General features: G+C 35.0%; 1 protein-coding gene across 4 annotated transcripts in view; it reads left to right on the top strand.

Moving 5' to 3' along the window:
• Window positions 1-20,734, top strand: part of CACNA2D1 (calcium voltage-gated channel auxiliary subunit alpha2delta 1) — a 247,077-nt gene that overhangs the window by 196,698 nt on the left and 29,645 nt on the right. For all 4 annotated transcript variants that reach the window (XM_053465052.1, XM_053465051.1, XM_053465049.1 and 1 more), the window contains exons 13-20: window positions 3,310-3,388; window positions 5,528-5,577; window positions 6,400-6,489; window positions 11,038-11,106; window positions 14,186-14,260; window positions 14,945-15,019; window positions 19,017-19,088; window positions 19,268-19,339. In XM_053465052.1, the coding sequence (XP_053321027.1) occupies window positions 3,310-3,388; window positions 5,528-5,577; window positions 6,400-6,489; window positions 11,038-11,106; window positions 14,186-14,260; window positions 14,945-15,019; window positions 19,017-19,088; window positions 19,268-19,339 (582 nt within the window). The remainder of the gene's footprint in view (window positions 1-3,309; window positions 3,389-5,527; window positions 5,578-6,399; window positions 6,490-11,037; window positions 11,107-14,185; window positions 14,261-14,944; window positions 15,020-19,016; window positions 19,089-19,267; window positions 19,340-20,734) is intronic.

Below are 20,734 nucleotides of genomic sequence, written 5' to 3'. Positions count from 1 at the left end.
ATTTTGTTATTCCACATGTCGTTATGAGTTTTGAGAATTGCACTTACAATAGGGCAATAATTATTTACATGTTTCACTGTGTGCTGAATATCAAAGAATGCCTATTGACTTTTCTTCATTTATTGAGCGCTAACAGATATACTATACGGTTTCAATATATTAAGAGGCAGTGCGCTGTACTGTTAGACTGACCACATGCTTAAATGGAACTACCGGGGCTTTAGAAGAATTGCATACGTTTGAAAATATTTATCGTGTGATAATTAAGACAGTATAGCTTAATAAATAACATTATTTTTAAACCTGGAAATTGTCTACCTACTAGATGTGGAGACTTGAATGAGTTCCAGTAAATAAGCAGGTGTAGGGCTACTTGCTACACAGAGAAGTAACATTTGAGATGCTCCCAAGCGGGGATGCACTGTAAGGCAGGCTACAAAGGGGCTGTCTCGGTGCGCATCTCATACTCTTTTTGTATGGCATTTCACTCTTCGGGGATCTCTTGGGGTTAACCCCAAGTGTAATGGTGAGTACAGACGTGGACCTCTTTGGTTGATATCCCTCTAGGCACAAGAGAGCAAACATTTGACAAGCCCAATGAAATGGATGTCTGGGGTTTGCCCTCATTTCGGTTCTGTACTGCCCTTTTGGGTGGGATCAGACTGATATGAAGATTTTTTCTCTGTAATGGCACAAAGGAGCTATAATTTGAGACGCACCATGATGCAGGCTCTAAAACGGCTGTCTGTTTTTAGTGAGCATCTCATATACTTTTTGTATGCTACTTGTTACACATCCCTATTGTTATCAGCCGCTAATTCCAGGTTGACAAGAACAGCGTATTATCATTCTCAAACCTGAAGACCGTATGTTAGCTTTGATTTTTTATTTTATTTTTTGGATAATTTTTTGTAAGGCTGTTCTCACAAAGACAAATTGAAACCTATTTTATGTAATAAATGCATTTTAATGGAATCGGTAGTTATATGCCAGCTGGGTAATAGCACATTTGTTTTAGATTAAAGGTTTGGGAAAGGAAGATTCTCTTTTTACATTGGTGTTCCTATTATCTCCACCACAAAGTATAAGGCGCAATTTATATTTTTATTTTGTAGCCCAATATAAAGATTCCTCAAGTTGTATGTCATAGTGGGTTTAGTGCAAATGTTAAGTCTGTGCAGCAGCACGGTTCAGTGGTATTAAAATATACATATTGCAGCTGTTTTACACTAATTGTAAAGGGATACTCTAAAGTACTCATTTGTCAAAGGTAATTTGACATCAGTAGTACTAATGCAGATAATAAGCAGAGTTGTTGCTTCCCATTATTTTTATTAAAAGTATTACTTATGGAATTTGATGTGTAAATGTTTGAATATGTTGGTGACCTCCTTTGCATTACATTAATACATGCTTTATTTCTTTTTAATACTCTCTTGAAACCTCTAGAATGAGGACATGTAAAAGCAACTTGCGTGTCTGGTGTTTCTCAAGAGATGTCAATGGTTCTCTGACTGAGGTCATGCGGCTGCTTGATTCAGATCTGTTAGCATTTTGCATTTTCCACTCTGTTCTGTTTTGCCTAGTACACTTCAAATGACTCGTTTCCACTCTGTTATCATTAGAGGTGATCAGAGACAATTTAAAAAGTGCCCTTGTTTTTGTGACCCCGTGTAAGTCAAGGTTTGAGAGCAGAACTCCTTCTGAGAAGTTAGTGGCTCGAACCTATCCATATCTAATAATATCACATTATTTAAAAGAAGAGGATACCATTTTTATGATTTTGTTCTTGGTTAGAAAAGGCATACAGACATCAAATACGTGATCATTTTTATTTTTTTACCAATATAACAAAACTGTGTGTAAGCATAATGGTTTCGAGCTGGTATGTGTAATTTGTACGTTCACAAATTGTTAGATACGTTGAGAAAATGTCTCTGGGAATAATAAAAGTCACTTATACTGTTTCTTTAAATTATTTTAATCATGTAACATTTTGCAGATTTTGCTGTTGCCATAGAAGCCAAAAAGCTGCTCAAACATTTCTGTGGTGGTTTTGTGAATAAGCTTTCATAGGAAGGAATAAAAATGACAGATCTGCTAATGTTTATTTGCTTAATAAGCTCGAGAGTGCAATGGTTGTTTTGCTAAAGTGGAACAGCATCTTTAATAGCTTCCCAGACCACTGTGCTGGTTTATTTGAATGATGCACAAGGTCTTATAAAAAGGATATTAAAGTTTAGGAAGGAAGTACACGGGCCCTATCTGGCTACAGCGCTAATGACCTCATGCAATGCATGCTTTATAGACACTTATTGTTACTTTGTGTTGATGCCAAAAGGGAAATCAAGTGATGCGGAGTTTTAAAAAGTTAGAAAACCTTGTGTAGTGTCGTATAGTTCAGGATATGTGCGGACTTTGAGTGAGACCTGGTTTTATTATACCGTTTGTTACACACAAGGAACGATATGACATTAATAGCTGACGAGAACCATTTTGTCAGCCATTGAACTAATCTGATGTAAAGACATCATGCCGTTTGACACTTTCATAGCCGTTGCCATTGTTCACAGCATTTTGAATCCTTTAACAACATCTGTTAAAACTTTTTTTTTTCTTTTGACCATGCCTCCCATCGTAAATATTGTAACATTTAAAAGGAAAAAGGGAAACTAATATTTCTTTATGGTTCTGCTTGTTGTTAAGCACAGTGTATATATGTACATTAGACCTTCTAACAGCTGGATACTGTTGTGTTACTATTACATATGATAAGTAACAACACTCTTATGTGAGCAAGCTGGTAGTGACACAATGTAAAGCAGGGATGGCATATTTTAGCCCAGACGTGGGCATGCGTACATATATTATGTATATATCAAGGTAAGTCAGTTTTTGCTGCTAAATAAGCATCTGCATTTTCTACAGTCCATTGTGGAATGCAGTAAGGTTTGGGATGAAAGGTTTAGTCTTAACTGGCATATAACAGATTGCCTAGCGAAAAGTTTAGTGAACTTTGTTCCATTATTAGGGGGAAACGTAAATGCTTTTATCAGGAATATCATTAGTACCACGTAAATGTAAACAATACGGATTTCACGGTTGTGACCCTGGTTTGCCATTTTGTCAGCCACTTTGCCAACTATCTCATATGACAACTTTTGAATTAAATGTCATATTAACAATATTAAACAATAAGAAGTTTAAAAGCATGCTATTATTCACATCGTATTCGCCTATCTGATTTATTGTTTAATATATTGTGTTAGACTGTAAAATTGCTTACAATATATCCTTTTTGTCTCTTAGGTTCGAGTATTTACCTTTTCCGTTGGACAACATAATTATGACAAGGGACCCATTCAGTGGATGGCTTGTCAAAACAAGGGTATGAATGCATACCATAATGGTTATAATTAATATAATTAACGTTTGATATTTTAGTCGGGACCTCATTCATGTGAAAATTCTCGGTAGAGCAGAAGCGTATAAAGGGTTAAACATAACACTGAAATGTATGCATGTAGATTTGGGTCTTTTCGTCATCCATAGAGGCATTCGTAGAAACAGGAGTCTGAGAGCGCTAAGCCAATATTTAAATATCTGTGTCTTTTTGGTAACAGACGTATGATAGGTTAATGAGCAACATTTCTATTTACAAAGTAGTAATTTAGTAGGGTCGAGGCCTATTGGACCTTGTCTGCTTTTGCTCATGTAGAAGGGGGAAGGTAAGAAGACTACTGTCTCCGTGTACACACAACTAAGCCCAGAATAGCAGTGAATTATTAATACCTGCTCTCCTCTGCACTCAAGATGAAAGATAGATAATAGACTTATTGTGACCTTCATTTTTTCTTGCTCGAAGAGCATTACTGAACTGATTTTAGTCCAAAATGTCCATGTATCATAGTGGATTATATCCTACATTTCTCTAGTATGTACCAACAGCTTGAGACTACCACATCTGGAGAGGAATAGTGTTGGATACATTTGTCTTTTATATAAAGCCTGTCTAAGGTTTACTAGGTAAAGTAGCTAAATACATCAAAATGTAGACCTGTTCATTGCTAACTAAGCATATAAGTAGTTACATTTTGTTTCTAATTTCAAACATATAGCTCATATGTCATGCACCTTTTCATTGCCAGATATGTTTGTGCTTGGTGGCCAAACTAACTAACCAAACATTTCTGAAAGTTGATATTAAGCACATACATTATTTTCCTACGTTTTGTGGCACATCTCCACACTGTAGAATGCACAGCTACAGTTTATTCACCATCATCTGTAAACAATACTGCGGTTTTGCTTTAGGGGTTTTGCGGCATCTTTTAGCCTTTATTGTGAAGTGGCCCAGAAACTGTATGGCTCAAAATCACATTAAGCAGAGACGACCAAGCACATCATAGGAAGATAAAGGAACATAAAATGGATCAACTTTTAATGGAATTGCTTTGTTTTATTATGTGACATCTGTTCCTGTATGTAGCTTATAAGTTATTCAAGTCTGAGAAGCCCAGGGCATGGTACTCCATGTGTAAAAACACTTCAAAATATGGCCTAAAAACTATGATGGATCCAGGTTCAGGGCAATATAACTAAATGCAGAGGCTATAAGTTGATTGTTATTATTATTATTACACTTTATTTATAAAGCGCCGACAGATTACGCAGACCACTCAATTAGACACTAATATACTTATATTATCCCATACACATAACCTCAAATGTCTATAAAACATAACTTTTGTGGCTGCTATACAATATTTGAAAAATAGTCCATATAGGAATACGTAATTAATGTCTAGCAAAAGGCTCCACTTGACCAAACTGAGTTTTCGTACAAGAACTCAATTACACACTTTTCCCTTATCATTGGTCTCTTTCATAACATTAGACAGGCAACAATGAATCGGTGTATAGTTATGTTAATCCTGAATAATGGACTGAAGTCTAAACATGTAAAATAAACACTGTTAGCACAGACCTATGCTACTTTGCGCATACCTTTTGAAAATTACGTATTTTGATAGGGAAATATCATGTTACAAATGATGTTGAGACTCAAGCCAAGCCAATTAGAACCTGCTAATATATCTTGTTGCAGATCTATGCAGATACACTAGTGCGGGTCAAGCTAGTTACATTTTTCCTATGTGACACTGGATGGTAGACAGACATTCTGCGAGCTTGTAACTTACTGGAAAATAAGTTATTTGGGCAACCTACGTTTTCTAAACCTATTTAATTTCCAGACCCCGTTCTTGCAAATCATACAGGAAAATCTATTCCAAATTTGCCCCAATAGTAACTAAGAACCAGAGATCTATTTCAGGCGGAATATTCCATTGTGATTGCTTGGTATTTGGAACCATGCCTTTAATATATTCAATATTAGGATATTTTAGCAAACTATAAAAAGCGAAATACACAGTTTTGTGTAGCATCATGCTGGGTGTACAAAAGAATGGTGTGGAAATAATATATCATTTTTTTCATTGTTTAATTCCCTTTGCGTTTTCTGTAGGTTACTACTATGAAATCCCATCTATTGGAGCAATCAGGATCAATACACAGGTGCATATCTTTTGTAAATTCCAGAAATCTCATAACTAGAATATTACTGTTCGCATAATATAACAATTTAAATAAAATCTTGTTATAATATATCATTCATTGTAATTGAAAATGCTTTTACTTATGTTGAATCACAAAATGAATTTAGAATCTACTTTTTTATCTGTTTTTCATATTTAGCAGATGAACATAGTGTTTGTAACAAGCAATGATAGGTGCACATGTGTGTCTAATATAATGGCTTATTAGAGTGTAAATAACATTTTCAAAGATTTAAACACAGCTGCCTGTTTTGACCCAAAGTTCCACTTGGTATATTAATTGTGAGCAGCTGCTGTAACATAAACAATCTGACACAAGGAAGACTTCAAGAGTCAACTCAACTTTTTAATGGAACCACTAATATGTTATTTAATGACAAAACAATTAACAAAGGTTTTTGATAAAGTTTGTTCATACGCATGGTATGCAGGAATAAAATACAGAATTATTTCCTGATGGACATATAATGTACTAAGATCCCACTGTATATTTGTGGCTTTGGAATGGAAAAAGTATTGTTTAACAACATAATTCTGTATCGCAATTAAAGATTGGTTACATCTTATATATAGAACAATATAAAATAGTGAACATTGAATGAATGTTCCCAGTTTTCGGCTGTATGGTGGTTTTTAAGTTGGGGTGCCCCCTGTGGATAAAACCGTGATATGTAGCCTATTCAGTAGAAACAGAAGATGTTCTAGATAATTCAGACATGAGGTACTGAGGTCATATATATCAAAGATATCAAGCATTTAAAAGCTTTCTTTCTTGTAACAGGAATATTTAGATGTCCTTGGAAGACCAATGGTTCTGGCCAGAGAAAAGGCAAAACAAGTACAATGGACTAATGTTTACCTGGATGCACTGGTAAGAACACGCAGAACAGAAAATGTAATTACCTGGCTTTTTCAGAGGCGCTTACTCCAGAAACACGTTTAATGTGCAGTTAGTAAGAAGAAACTTCAGTGTGTTATTTGAACTATGCAACAACATATTTTATCTTCTGCAATAAATCCAGGAGGAAGAAATCTTAATTGCATATTCCATATAGATCTAAAATATATTTTGTTTTCCTTGATTGTTTACAAATTTAGCTCAGTTTGTTGCCATGCCTTTTAGTTTGAAAAACATAAAAACATATAAACACATGTAACAAAAAAAATAGACTTAGATAAAGACTTAAAAAAAGAGAGAGTAATGATTCAAGCAAAATGTCGCCCTCACTCCTCCAATGGTTATAAACTTATTTCTGGGCAAAATCAAAGTCTGAAAGATGACCAGTCCAATGTAGCATCCAATAAATTTTCAAAACCTCAGGTTCCTGCTCCCGATGTAAAAGTGATATATTGTTTCCATTTGCGGATTATTTCCTTCTTATAAGCATACAACAAACTTCAAATGACGACATTTGGAAAATAAGGGATGAAAAGTAGATTATTTAGACAAATAAAGGACACCGTTCAAGAACAATAGGGCACAAGCAAAATTATAATCGATCATCTCAACCAATTGAATTAAAGCGCTTGAAGCAGTGGTGTATTTTTGGTGGGCGCTGGATTGGCCTGAAAAAAAGTAATCCCTCTGAGAACTGGCTATCCAGAGGCATATGTATGGATTATAATATGTTTCTATGTCCTCTATTATCATTATTATCTTTTATTTATATAGAGCTAACAATTTACGCAGCGCTTCTTACAATACATACATTCAAGGGGTATGACAAGACTAGAATTGACAGACTAAGACAAACCAGCTGTTTAGAGATGTCTACTCTTTAGCGATAATTGTGGTCCAACTCTTGGAACCTTTCAGCAGGGTTAAGAAGCAAGTGTCAGATATTTGTGCTGGTAGAACAGAGATCTCCCCACCTTGTGGTTGGTACATGTATATAGCCTCTTGCAAAGTGCTGTCTGACTATGTTTTATGCCCCTGAATACATGAATAAATCATAATACACAGGAATGACACACTTCATATTGTACTGCTAGCTCACAAGTTTGAGATAAAAAATAATGACCTTGAGATAATGGTATCAAATTGTATTGATCATATGGTTCACTAGTAAAGTGTAGATTGATTCTTCAGTAAACATTATGCAAACTCTAATAGCCTCAAAAGGTTTCGTTATTTTTTGGACAACTCTCTAACCCCAATTACCCCATTGCCTTAATTACTCCAGCCTGTAACATCCCCTGTCTTTTGTCTAAATGTATGTCATGCAAACAGTGTAACATTTGCCTGAGTTCCTAATCTTTAGGCCATACTCAAAAACCATTTCAAGTGAGTTATGCTTATTAAATGGATGAAACATGGTGAAAAAAATAAAGACAAATATTGTTATTTTAGTAATCACAACAGAGCCCTAATGTCAATACTGCGGCTTTCTAAATAAAAACATTCGGGCACCATGGCTCTCACAAATGGTAAGTGATGTAATCACAAACAGAAATAAGTTAAATAAACTCCATCTGTGGGGAAATGAGGACAATATTATAAAAGGATACATGGGGGAAAAAGGCTAGCAATAATGTTATCCTACAAGTTAGGTATGAAATGTTGCTTTATTTAATATACAATAACTATTAATCACCACCTGCTTTCTTACACAAGAATCATACAACAAAATAGTCCATTGCATACAGGAATTTCGTAAGCAGTCCTTTAACTTTACTCTTTAAAGGTTGTTCTAATATATATATATATATAAATAATTAGCAAAACTATAACACACAGTGATCTTTAAATAACGGAAGCTGATTTCGCATTACAATTCTATTCACAGAGTGTTATTTGTTGAGTGTTGCTCTTTGTATTATGCTCTAGAATTTCACCTTGTGCATGGACTGCAGGTTACCTGTGAGAGGATCAAATGATTTTATAGAATGGAATGATCTCTAGTTATCGGGTGAATATATATATTTTAAGCAACAATCCAGCACATCTGATAGTTTTGATAAACACATTGTGATTAATGTAATCATCATTTGTATGGTTATTTTTGCTGCCTTATATTGTGGTAGTTCATCTTCAGTGATAGCTTGTACATAGGATATATGGATTATAAATCCTATGCACAGAATAATCAACAGGTTTTCTGCTGACTTTTATTTTTTTCCGCTGACAGTTTAACCATAAAAAAGCTCAGCCATGTAGTAATATCTTTTTCTTATCTTAAGTTTTCTTTTTTTTTTTTGGCCATACAATGTAAACAGTAGCAGGAAATCCGAACATTTAACAGCATTCCCGGAGAAAACGTCTTCTCTCTTCTACTCGTTCCTGCTACTTCAACTGTAAATCCATATCTCCAACTTGTTCTCGGTTTCCAAAAGTTACCGTAAAACATTTCCACATGCTTCTGCTATAGGGTAAAGGACAGAGAATAGTTACTTAATTGAGCTCCTTGTTATATCATTTCCCCTTTAACTCAACTGAAGTTCACTGGCCGGCCTGGCATTATGCTTTTACTGGAAACTTCAAGGATGTTCTGTTAGTTTTCATTTTATTATAGTAAGGGCTTTAAAAATGGTACTTCTAGTTAAAATAAACAGTGAGTAATATCCTTAAGTGGTGGAGAATCCATTTCAAAAGTTATGTAGTCGGAATGGGTTATATGGGTGTAGCTATCTGGCAATCTGGGGCCAAGTTGTCCCAGGTAATTTGTTTCTAACAAGCACTAAGTAGTTGAAGAAAGCCTGGCTGACTACAGTCATGTATAAAAAATAAAATGTCCCACAGCGACAGCATTAGTAATGGGGCTCCTTCCAAATCCCATTGATTTTGCTTAGGTATGCATTAAATATTTGTAGGCAGCATTAGAGGTCCTTTGCCATGAGTTGTATTAGGTAAAAATCTGGCAATGAAAGAGCCAGGTTCAATGACCCATCTAGTTTGTACACTTGGGAAAAAAGAACCAGCACAAATTTTCGCTCACTAGTCGGTCATTTGACTCCCAGGGCACACTAAAACTTCTTGCAACAAATGCTAATATTAATTAATCACCACTTTTCTAATCAAGTCAAAGAGAAACCAGCAGGCAGCCCTTTCAGAACAAACAATGAACATTCCAAAAAAAGGGTCCAGATACCCTTGTTAAAAACTGAAACTCATATGAAACGAATACATATTTTACATATAAATGTAAAACCCAACACATTATCACATGTATCTAACTGTTTTGCTTTCATATGTGTGTTGTAATTAAATGTGTAAATTTATATAATGTAAAAAAAATATCAAATAATAAAATTACTGAGAACAAGTAATAAAAAAGGGCATTAAGGCAAACAACATTAAATAGCTTCATTTAATAATCCTCAATGCAAGTATTTGATCTTCGTGCTAGGGGATGGCTGTTGGCTCCATCTACTCTCTTCCCAGTTTCCCAGTTAGATCTGCAGCTATCCCCACTCAACTCCAACCTTGTGTTCATCTAGCCCAGCAAATCTAATGGCCTAGTCCCTGACACGGTCCAACCCACTCACTCCAAGAAGCACGAGAAGCAGTGCTCCAGCCGAGGAGAATTTACTAAGTATGCTTTTCTAATTGAGATAAACAGAAAAAAAACAAAGCCCTGCCTCATAGAAAATAGCCATCGCCGAAATCTATAGTATCAGATGTTGCATAATGTCTTTGAGCAAATCTGAACCAAAGAAACATAAAAAAAAATCACAAATATTAAATAGTAAAATGCAGTATGTCAAAAATATTTCCATAATGTCTCAAATTAAATGTGTTTGCGTGGCTTCAACATATTTATATACTAACTAAAAATGATTTCCTAATCTTTATCAGCAAACGGTGTTGCTGTAATGCCTCAATGTCTAGGCATTCAGCAACACCGAGAACGGTTGATCGCCTTCTAAACATCAATGGTGTCACTGAAATGCACCTATCGCGAGGCATTGAGCGACACCGAACTCCCACCCCAGGACGTGCCGTGACCGCTCCGAAGAGCGGTTACAACCGCCACTGCAAGTGATTTTGCCTCCTAAACTCCCATACAGTGTTTGGCGGATGTTGACCCCGGGGGGGGGGGTCAGACATGGCCCCTGATGCCGATCTCGGTGTTGCTGATCACTTTCTAAGCTTGCTTAATGAAATGACGTTACCGTATTTGCGTGACGTGCCTGACCCGTCAATGGACATTAAGGGGTTAATGGTAAATGATATGATACAAAACAATGATCAAAACAATGACATCTAAAGGAAAGAAGAAAAATACAACTAAACATGAGCACCGCAGAAATGTTAAAACAGCCTTTGTCACAAAGGGCACAAAAAATAAATTCAGTCTTTGTCACAAAGGGGTTAAAGCAAATGTTGGTAGACCCCTGATGTAGAAAAATGTTAATGTACTGTCAGGTTTGATCTACGTTTAGTTTAGAGATGCTTATCGTACTTGTTTTTCTTTTTCAGGAGCTTGGCCTTGTCATCACAGGAACTCTTCCTGTGTTCAATTTTACAGTGGACCATAATGGAAAGAAAGTAAGTCATCCTATGATGTTTTTGTAGTGACTGTACCTCCTGCTATCCATTAGACCTATATCATGTTTAAACATTATAACATTTGCTTAGATGCTCTAAGATCTACATAATGCATCAAAAAGTAATGCAGAATTCTGCTACTTGAGATCAGTAGATATTGAGCAGTATTTACTATTTATTCCAAGATCTATCAGACAGCAATATGTATAGTTATATCTTCACAGATAATATTCAGAATTTTCTCTACAATTTTCAGATGTCTGTTTGAAATGACAAATGCACCAGGCTTTTCTCATACACACTTATTTAGACACTTCCATGTGACACACAAAAAATGAGTGTTTCCAATATACAATGTAAATAATTTAAATAAGATGTGTCTCGGCTGCCACTGAGGGGATGGTCTCGATGTCCCTGCCTTGTACCACTGCTGTTCTCACTTTACCCCACCGTGTACCAGCAATCCTCTTCTAGGATGATGAACAGAAAAAATAATTTAACTTAAATATTAAATAACTGCATAACTCATTCCCCACACAACCAGATAACTACATGGAATCAAATCCATGATTAGTAATCTAAAACGTAAATAATTTTCCTCATATTTGATCTTCCAAAACAACATATCTACATTTATTGTAGACGTTAGATGAAATGTATAGGGATGCTGATGTTTTTTTCTGGGGGGGGGGGACCGCTCACTACCTTAACCTTATATTTAATTTAAGTATTTACTCAATGCAGTGGTTAGGATGTTGGTTTACTATACTCCATACCGTACATATATCACCAATGTTATGTCTTTTAAGTCACCTAATGAGAAGATTTTCCATTTTTAAATGAGATAATACTCATCACCATTTACATGAACTTAAATATTACAATATAATAAACAGGCAAGCCATCATTTACAACACTAACAGTGTGTATACTTTATAAAATCCAGGAATGTATAACATACTACCACAGTGGGACGGAGAGTGTTAATAATACAAACCTAAATCGTAACAATAATATGGGGAGAAGTGTTAATAATAATATTCTTCGCTTTGTGCAATAATGGCGAAGTAGCTCCGTGCTTATTTGTTTTGTCAGTTAACTGCTGAGAGAGACATTTTCTCCAGGGGGACAATTACTTGATTTCAAGTCACTTTGACATATTCACAACCTCCATGTGTAATACTTTTTATTGTAAGATGTCAGTGATATTACACTCAGGAGACCGCACCACCATTAATAACACTACATATTTTAAGCTCATCATGCTTTAACATTCCATATTATTGGACAAATGATTTGCAGAATGCCACAGTGGAACATTTGTTATTTACAAGTATCAATTCAGGCTTACTGGGGCCCATGGTGAATGTTGTATGAGCTTCTTAAAAAGAACACTAAAAATACCACACACTAAAATTTGCTTTTTAGGTACCAACCATTAATTTTAATGACCCTCTTAGGCGTAAGTCAGTAAAAAGAACACCCACATATTCACTGAGGGAAAAAAAGAGGGCATTGTCCCAATTCTATACAATACTAAATAATTACAATTATTTAAATAATCCAATTACGAAGACCATAGGCAGTAAATGGATTAAAATATCTAACTGATCTTCAGTCGACATACAATGAATGGAATCAGCATATTTCTTTCCTCTTTGTTACAAATGAGTTTCATCAAAACATACATTCTTAATAATGTCTTAAGGAAATTTAGAAGTGAGGTTGGGGGTTGCCTATATAGAGGGATTCTGCTACTAATTTGGTCTTGCTAAGTGGTCTTGTCACCATAGCAACCAATGGAATGTCCCTGCTTATAGGATCATTCCATTGGTTGCCATGGTGATATGCATTATCTACACTTGATTTAAATCCCACCTTGGCAAAATGACATCAACAGTCATGTTATTGCCTCATCTGTCTTAAGGACAGGAGTTTTTTTCACTGTGATATCATACTCATTAACATTTCATAGACCATTCTATTAGGTGTACCAGATGCTAGTGAAAACAATAATATAGTAAATAGTACGTAGAAGTTGGACAACAAACATTTAAATACAAAAGTATTCTTTGTTCAGTATATTTAACACTACAAAATGTTAGATATAAAGTAAATCATAAACAGTTTTTAACCCCTTAATGATAAAGCCCGTACATGTACGGGCTCAAAATGCATTGTTTTCTATGGGTTTAGGGACCACCCATTGTCCTTAAGGGACATAGTGCAGATTAACAGCACACTCATTTTTGCAGGACTGCCGTCACATTACGTTTGTCCAAATTATTATTTGATGCGCTACTTTTTATATCCTGATTGCCCTTTGTACAGGGCTGTGGAATATGATGGCGCTAAACCATTAATCAGCGTTTTAAATAATAATAAAGAGTCTGCATTTAAGAAATAGACATTAATAGTTGAAGTAAATGTGTTGTCATTATGCTTGGCGAGGATGAATACAGAAAAACTATGACAAGATCTGGTCTGCAAGCATTGATCAGATTTTACCAGTGATGTCAGATTTTCTATATCGCTCTGCATAGATCTATTTATATACACACACAGATATATATACTTTTTAACAGAAATCATAGGAGTTCCGAAATCCCCTTCTTTTCTGTGGCGTTATTGATTGTGCTATTAAGCAAGCCACGGTATAAATCTCGCAGACATTATTAAAACATTTGTTTTATTAGACTGCATATCCTCTGAGGGAAAACTCACTCTGGGCTTCCTGACAAAAGGCCATGTAATGTAAACTTGGCCACACACACTCCATATTCTTTATTGGTTTCACGGGACCAAAGGCAAACGCTAATGTTTAATTGAAGTCAAGGGTAAAATACTATCAATAATCTCTGTTTAGATAGGAAGGATATTAACATATGCACTTTTAGTTACATCATCTCGGTGAACTGTAGGAATTGTATAGGCTTTCTGAATCTTTAGGTACATTGGAGGCTTCACAATCTGCTGTATGCTCTATGACATTCAAACCATGTTTATCTTAACTAAGCAAACGAAACATCTCAAATTGTGTTTACTAATGTCATTCTTTTTTTTTTCTTTTTCTTCATAGAACCAGCTCATCCTTGGAGTCATGGGAGTTGACGTGTCCTTGAAAGATATTAAAAGACTTACACCTCGTTTTACAGTGAGCTCTTAATTTTACACAAACCGTTAAGGGTCTGTTAACGTTATATATGTTTGGGGGCTTGCTGGCAAGCCTATGCAATAATGACGTAGCAGTGTAGGTCCCAATGGGCTGGTTATGCATTCTCAGGCATGCCAAGGGTTAAATGCCTTTTCAAATAGCACAAATGGACAAAAGATTATATAGTGTTTTTGCTCATAGAATATAATATATAGAATATAAACCAAAAAAATATAATTTCACTCTGATTCCTGCGTCCATTTTTTTTAAATGTTCCTTTTTTGTAGTCACTGTGTGCTGGGACAGTTTACAAGAACATTTGGAATGTTTTCTCAAATAGTATTCAAAGCAGCTACCACAAGAGGATATCATTTATAACAATATTTATTTAACACAATACTGTAATTGGATGTATTTTGATAAATTTACATAAATGTAGCATTTTTGTGTGCCTGTCACAATTAATTATGGGTTATATTGAACAATCTTAAGATTCCTGAACTCTTGCAACTCAAGAATGCAAGACGGGGGAGAGTCTGTGTGAAATCTTGCATATAACAGCTGTAATAAGTGTATGTAAAATATATGTGTGTATTATAGCTGATTTAATGTTTTATATTGTAATTTTCCTATGCTAGATGTGTATTGGTGTGTAATAGTTCGCCCTCTTCTTTTCCTCTCCAGCTTTGCCCTAATGGCTATTATTTTGCACTCGATCCCAATGGCTATGTGTTGCTTCATCCAAATCTTCAACCAAAGGTACGGAAACGTGTCTATCTTAATATAAAATAGAACAATTAGAAAATAATACATTATATAAAATATATTGTTAAAAACGTTGACAAAGTTTACATTAATAATAATATAACATTTAAGCATCCATATTGTAGAGTTGAAAAGCAATATTATTTTGAAAGATATTGTATCAAAACAGATGTCACTACATACCCTTTGAAAGACTCATTAAAGACTGATTCAGAAGTTTCTACTGCATTGGATGACAACTCGAATTGTTTTTTATTTGTCTGAGTTCAATGAGCGCTTCCCATGTGACATGGTTTTTTCTATCCCCATTTATTTCATAATATACAATAGTTTCAGTGTATCTCTGCTATTGTATTTTTGTAGTGTTTATCATCACCATTAAATGGTGTAAGACCATGTTATTATATGAAAATAATAGCAACTTTTGTTATGATTTTCTCAAATATCTGCTTACTTTGCATAAAACATCCTTTGAGACTCGTAGTATACTTTTCCATTACTACTGATGGTATCGGCAGGGGAAAAAAATGAAATGGGCAATAAGCAATTAAAATATGTTATCCAGATTTCAGTTTTGCCTATATGATGTGATGGTGCATGCTACACTGTGTGAGAAACATATCCACTACAACTAAGGTGTTCAAGTAAGTTAGCAGTTTAAAGGATATACTTTGATATTCCATATTCATTCTTTTAACCTTCATTAGGACAATTTTACTAATAGACTAATATAACTGTAAACTAAATTATAACTGTGAGTTAACTCCTAATGAATCCACTGTATGCTTTAGGGGCTATGAAGGAAAGCTGAACCTAGGGAAAATATAGCGTATATTATAAAATTCCTGTCCTTAAGAATTGGGTATACAAATAAATACTTAAAAGTAGTCTATTGAAGATTATTACTTAAAAAATGTGCTACTATTTAGGCAACTGTAAGGAAATGTAGGATGTTGCATCAAACACGTGATTTTACTGAATGCAAGCTGTGGTCTTGCTTTTAATATTGGATGAATAAAAAGGTTATTATATCAGGGACCAAAAGCATGCATTAATAGTATAAAAGATTAATAGAAGCATAAAAAATCATCTTTTCTGCCACTTCAGCCTGTAGGTGTAGGTATTCCCATGGTAAATTTGAGGAAAAGAAGGCCTGATATACAGGTAACGGTGAATGATCAAGATCTGGTGCTAATAGCGGTCAGTCTGTATGGGCAGCTGGGAAACTAACTTTAAGCTACAAACAGCGCTACTATGCCTTCTGACGCATGCAATTTAGCCTTTAGACTTTATGTATATAAACAGACAGGCAGAAAGTGCCCTGATCAAAAAAAAAAAAGGCTTTATTAATAAATTCCGCGAAGATTCCTGTTTGGCTAGGGCTGTGTTTAAGAGACGCTTATATTTGCTTTTACCGCTAGGCTGGCAAAACAATACTTTGTGTGTGCCCAAAATGAGTATGCGTGGGGAGAACAGATGATGACAAAAGTAAAGTGCTTTAGCCATCATTTATTAATAGTTTATATAATTGGAGATTTTGTAAATAGATATAACCTTTACCTTTGCTGGTTTCTAACAGTAAACCAAGGACACTAAGAACCCTTTGATGTATAGATGTATATCTATATGTGTGTATATATATATATATATAGATATATATCTATATATATATATATATAATATTTGGATTTTACTTTGATTTGCCCCACTCATAATCTGATTATCTGATTTTATCTTATGTTTAAGAAGAGATATGAAGATTTCCATCACTCAGTTGCTGCTATGATTTTTATTTTCCAATACATCTAGTATGTGTGGGGGTTATATTACAATTTAGAGCTGCTTTTATGACAAATGTCAGATGGCAGCATGATAAAACTGTTGCTGATTACTCCGCATATAAAAGGACATTACACTTATAACCTAGGTGGAGGTTCATTGCAAGTCTGTATTACAGATGAAAATTTCCTAAGCATGGTCAAGCATGTCCATTATTTCAAGCCATATTTTGGACAAGAAAAAGAACATTTCAACTGTATTAACATATTTGGTTAAAAGTAACTTTTAACATCACAATAACTTTTCATCTGTAGTTCATTCAATAATCTTGTCCAAATTCATTTTGCATGTCTTGCATGGTTACAATATTGCTTGTATGTTGCATGTTGTTTTATGTTTGAATACATTTCCTGTATGCACCTAAATACAATTAAATTACACAGCACTTTGCTTCCATAAATGGACTTTAACTTTCAAGAGTTACAGTCATCACATTATTATTGATGATGGAATTATGTGGTGTTCCTTAGCCGTAGAAACAATACATTACATAATGTCCTGCATCCCTTAATAATTCAATTTAATTCGATTGCCAGCATTGCTGTCTAAAAATCTACCTGTAAGCAAAGCCTTGCAGAGATATCACAAAATCTACGAACTGTAAAACAGATGCTTAAACAAAAAAAGCATTTTTCAAGTTGCCCAATGATAGTTTTTGCTTGTTTGAGTTTGTTATTTTTATGTACATTGGTTGATTTTGTTTATTTCTTATGATATTATTTTCTTTTTCTACTTTTTTTTTTGGAATGGAACATATCTATTCTTCATGCATGATGCTTGATCCTGCTATTCGTAATCCGTTGCATGTAAGAACTGGCTTTTTTTTTGCATTTTGAAAATATTCATATTTTGTTATGTTTGTGCTTTCATTCTCATTGACATTTATCAATGCAGAAGAGGATAAGACAATATAAAACAGTAATATTTAATTTACAATATAGATAGATATAGATATAGTACATAATAGAGACGCACATGATAACCGTAGATTATTCAAATGGATACGAGTATGGTGTGTGTGAAGATAGGGATTCACAGGGGGTGTCTCTATTCGAAAGTATGTAAATGCATCTTAATATGAACAGGTCTGGTCCTACCAGGGAAATACCACTGTGTCTTGACCTATTTTAAATTGCATACAGCATTGCATACAGCAATCAATTTATCCATGGCCTGGGGTGCTTTCAATAACTGGGTCTATTTTTGGCCCAAATATGGCCTTGCAAATCTCTAAAACCTATGAAAAATATGCAAATCTTACTTTAATGCTACTCAGCACCTATATTTGCATACTGTCCAACATAACATACACTGAGCATGGTTGTTGGATAATTTAGTGTTAGTTATATAATATGGGAAATGTGTGTTTTTTTAGTCTTCTTAGCGGTTAATGTCTTCTCATCTGGGAAAGAAGTATGTTTATATATTTATAATATATCTGAATGTGGGTCTGGGCAGTGATGCTTTCGACTATCTGTTTTGCTGATTAAGATTTACATGTCTAGTGAACAGTCTTGATTTTTCATGGTTGTGTACGTTGGTAGGAAATAAAATAGTTTGGCAAATTTGGGTTTTTTATACTGTAATAACCAAACCATACATTCAAACTGTATGTATGGTTGAAATTCAAGAGTACTCAAAATCAAAGAAGGGGTTTGCTAACAAGTCGCCCTTTATCATTACCACTTCTCACTAACTTTGCCTTTTTTCCCATGGTTTAGAGAGGGACAGGCATGTTGTATTGCACCTAGACACAGCCCATAGTCAATATAATGCAAAACATATTCCAACGGTCACTTCTACTAGGGTGCATTGAACCATTAATGTGCATTGCAACATTAATTGCAAAATATACCTAACATTTGCACTCAATTGAGAAGAGCAGCATCTTCTAGAGTCTTGAAAATGTATGTACAATACAATTTGAACCAGATGAGAAAACATTCTCTATGTTCTTAGAACAATAGTTTGTTGAAATTTAGTCTCAATACAATATAATGTTATAGTCTTGATGGTCAACATTGTTTTGTAGCACAGCAAATCCAAAGTGGTAAGTGTTTTTCTTTAAATAGTTAAGTTTTTTTAAAATAGTAATTTGTAGCTACTGTTTTTTCAAGACCATTGTCTTATTATATTATATCTTCTGCCACAGAACCAAAAATCTCAGGAGCCTGTAACACTGGATTTTTTGGATGCAGAGCTAGAAAATGAACATAAAGTCGAGGTAAGATCTATTAACAGGACTAAAACACTTTTAAAAAATCTACATTCCGAAGACCTTCAGGTATGATGGACCTTGAGGAGACAGACAATTTGTTTGCCTAATGCTCAGATACTCCAGGTTTATTTTATATATGAATAAAATCTGAATACAATCAAATTCCATTGTTTTCTGTTTTATAGATTCGTACTAAAATGATTGATGGTGAAATCGGGGAGCGTACCTTTGAAACATTAGTGAAATCTCAAGATGAGGTAGGAGTCTTGTGAACTTAGTAAATTTATATAGAATTTCAATACATGAGAAGATACTGATTAAGAGGAACTACAAACAAATGTACTAAATTATCTATAGACATTAAGGTGTGGACCTCAAGGGCTATACATTTTGCGTAAGTGATGCAATTGACTGAAACAGAATTAAATGGTTTTCATGAAGCGGTAAATAAGATTAGTAATACATTCTTCTTGGGAACAAAGTTTTACACTGGACGCATCTCTGATCAACATTCCAATGTTCAGGTTAGATTGCCAAGCCTTAGATCTTTTAAAATGAACATAAATTATGCAATGGGGCATGAATACGGTTTAACAATTTTTTCCACTAGAAACAGCAAATGTCAGACTGTGTCTGTTTTTATCTCCTGATCAGCTTCAAACACCCATGTTATCTTACATTATGTAAACAACTGCAAAAAAACTATAGACATCTATTAAAGTGATAAATAAAATAACATTGGTACATACGATGACCATATTACGGAATAAGCGCCAGAATCGCATAATATGATAATAATAGCACTAAGTGATGATCTAGTCACTTTGGAAAAGGTGCCACAACACTGAGATGTTTCTGATACTACATCTGTAACATTGTGATTTGTAGAGGTATGAACCAATGTGATTACAGTTTTCATTTTATTAAATACTCTATATACTTTATAGCTTTTGAGGAGTACTTGGTGTGCAAAGCTGTACATTTTTGACTTACACTGGAAATATGTCCACCATGGTGTTACATTTTCCCCAGATATTCTGTAGATGTGAATATTTGACCTTGCATGTTTAATCCTTATAACTATCAGGGGAGGAGGGCAGAACAATCAAAGGCAATTCCCCCTACCCTCATTGCAAGACCACTCCTGCATATTTGCTGTTTTAGTTACCGTATTGGCTCGAATATAGGCCGCACTTTTTTTCCCCACTTTAAGTCTTTAAAGTGGGGGTGCGGCCTATATTCGGGGGGACCTGCATCCTACTCCCCGATACGCTCAGACAGCCTCCCCTGCCAGAACTTCCCACGGGGGGGGGGGTTATGCCGGCACGGGAGGTTGTCTAAGCGCATCGGGGGGGGGCAGAGGAGGACAGTGGTAGCATATCTCGGGGGGGGGACAGAGTGGTAGCATATCTCGGGGAGGGAGGACAGTGGCAGCATATCTCGGGGGGGGACAGAGTGGCAGCATGTTTTTTTGGTGCTTTTTTAAAGAAAAAAACTTTTTCTTTAAAAAAGCACCAAACTTTTAGGGTGCGGCCTATATACGGGGGCGGCCTATATCCGAGCCAATACGGTACATATCTAAAAATTATTACCCACAGTCAAACATTCAGCTTAAAATTGTGTTGGACTATTTGGACTATTATTATGGCTTA

Source organism: Spea bombifrons, chromosome 4, assembly GCF_027358695.1.
Source record: "Spea bombifrons isolate aSpeBom1 chromosome 4, aSpeBom1.2.pri, whole genome shotgun sequence".
NCBI classification, from domain to species: Eukaryota; Metazoa; Chordata; class Amphibia; order Anura; family Pelobatidae; genus Spea; species Spea bombifrons.
The sequence above is the reverse complement of the archived record's forward strand: the minus strand, read 5'-3'. Positions and strand labels throughout refer to the sequence as shown.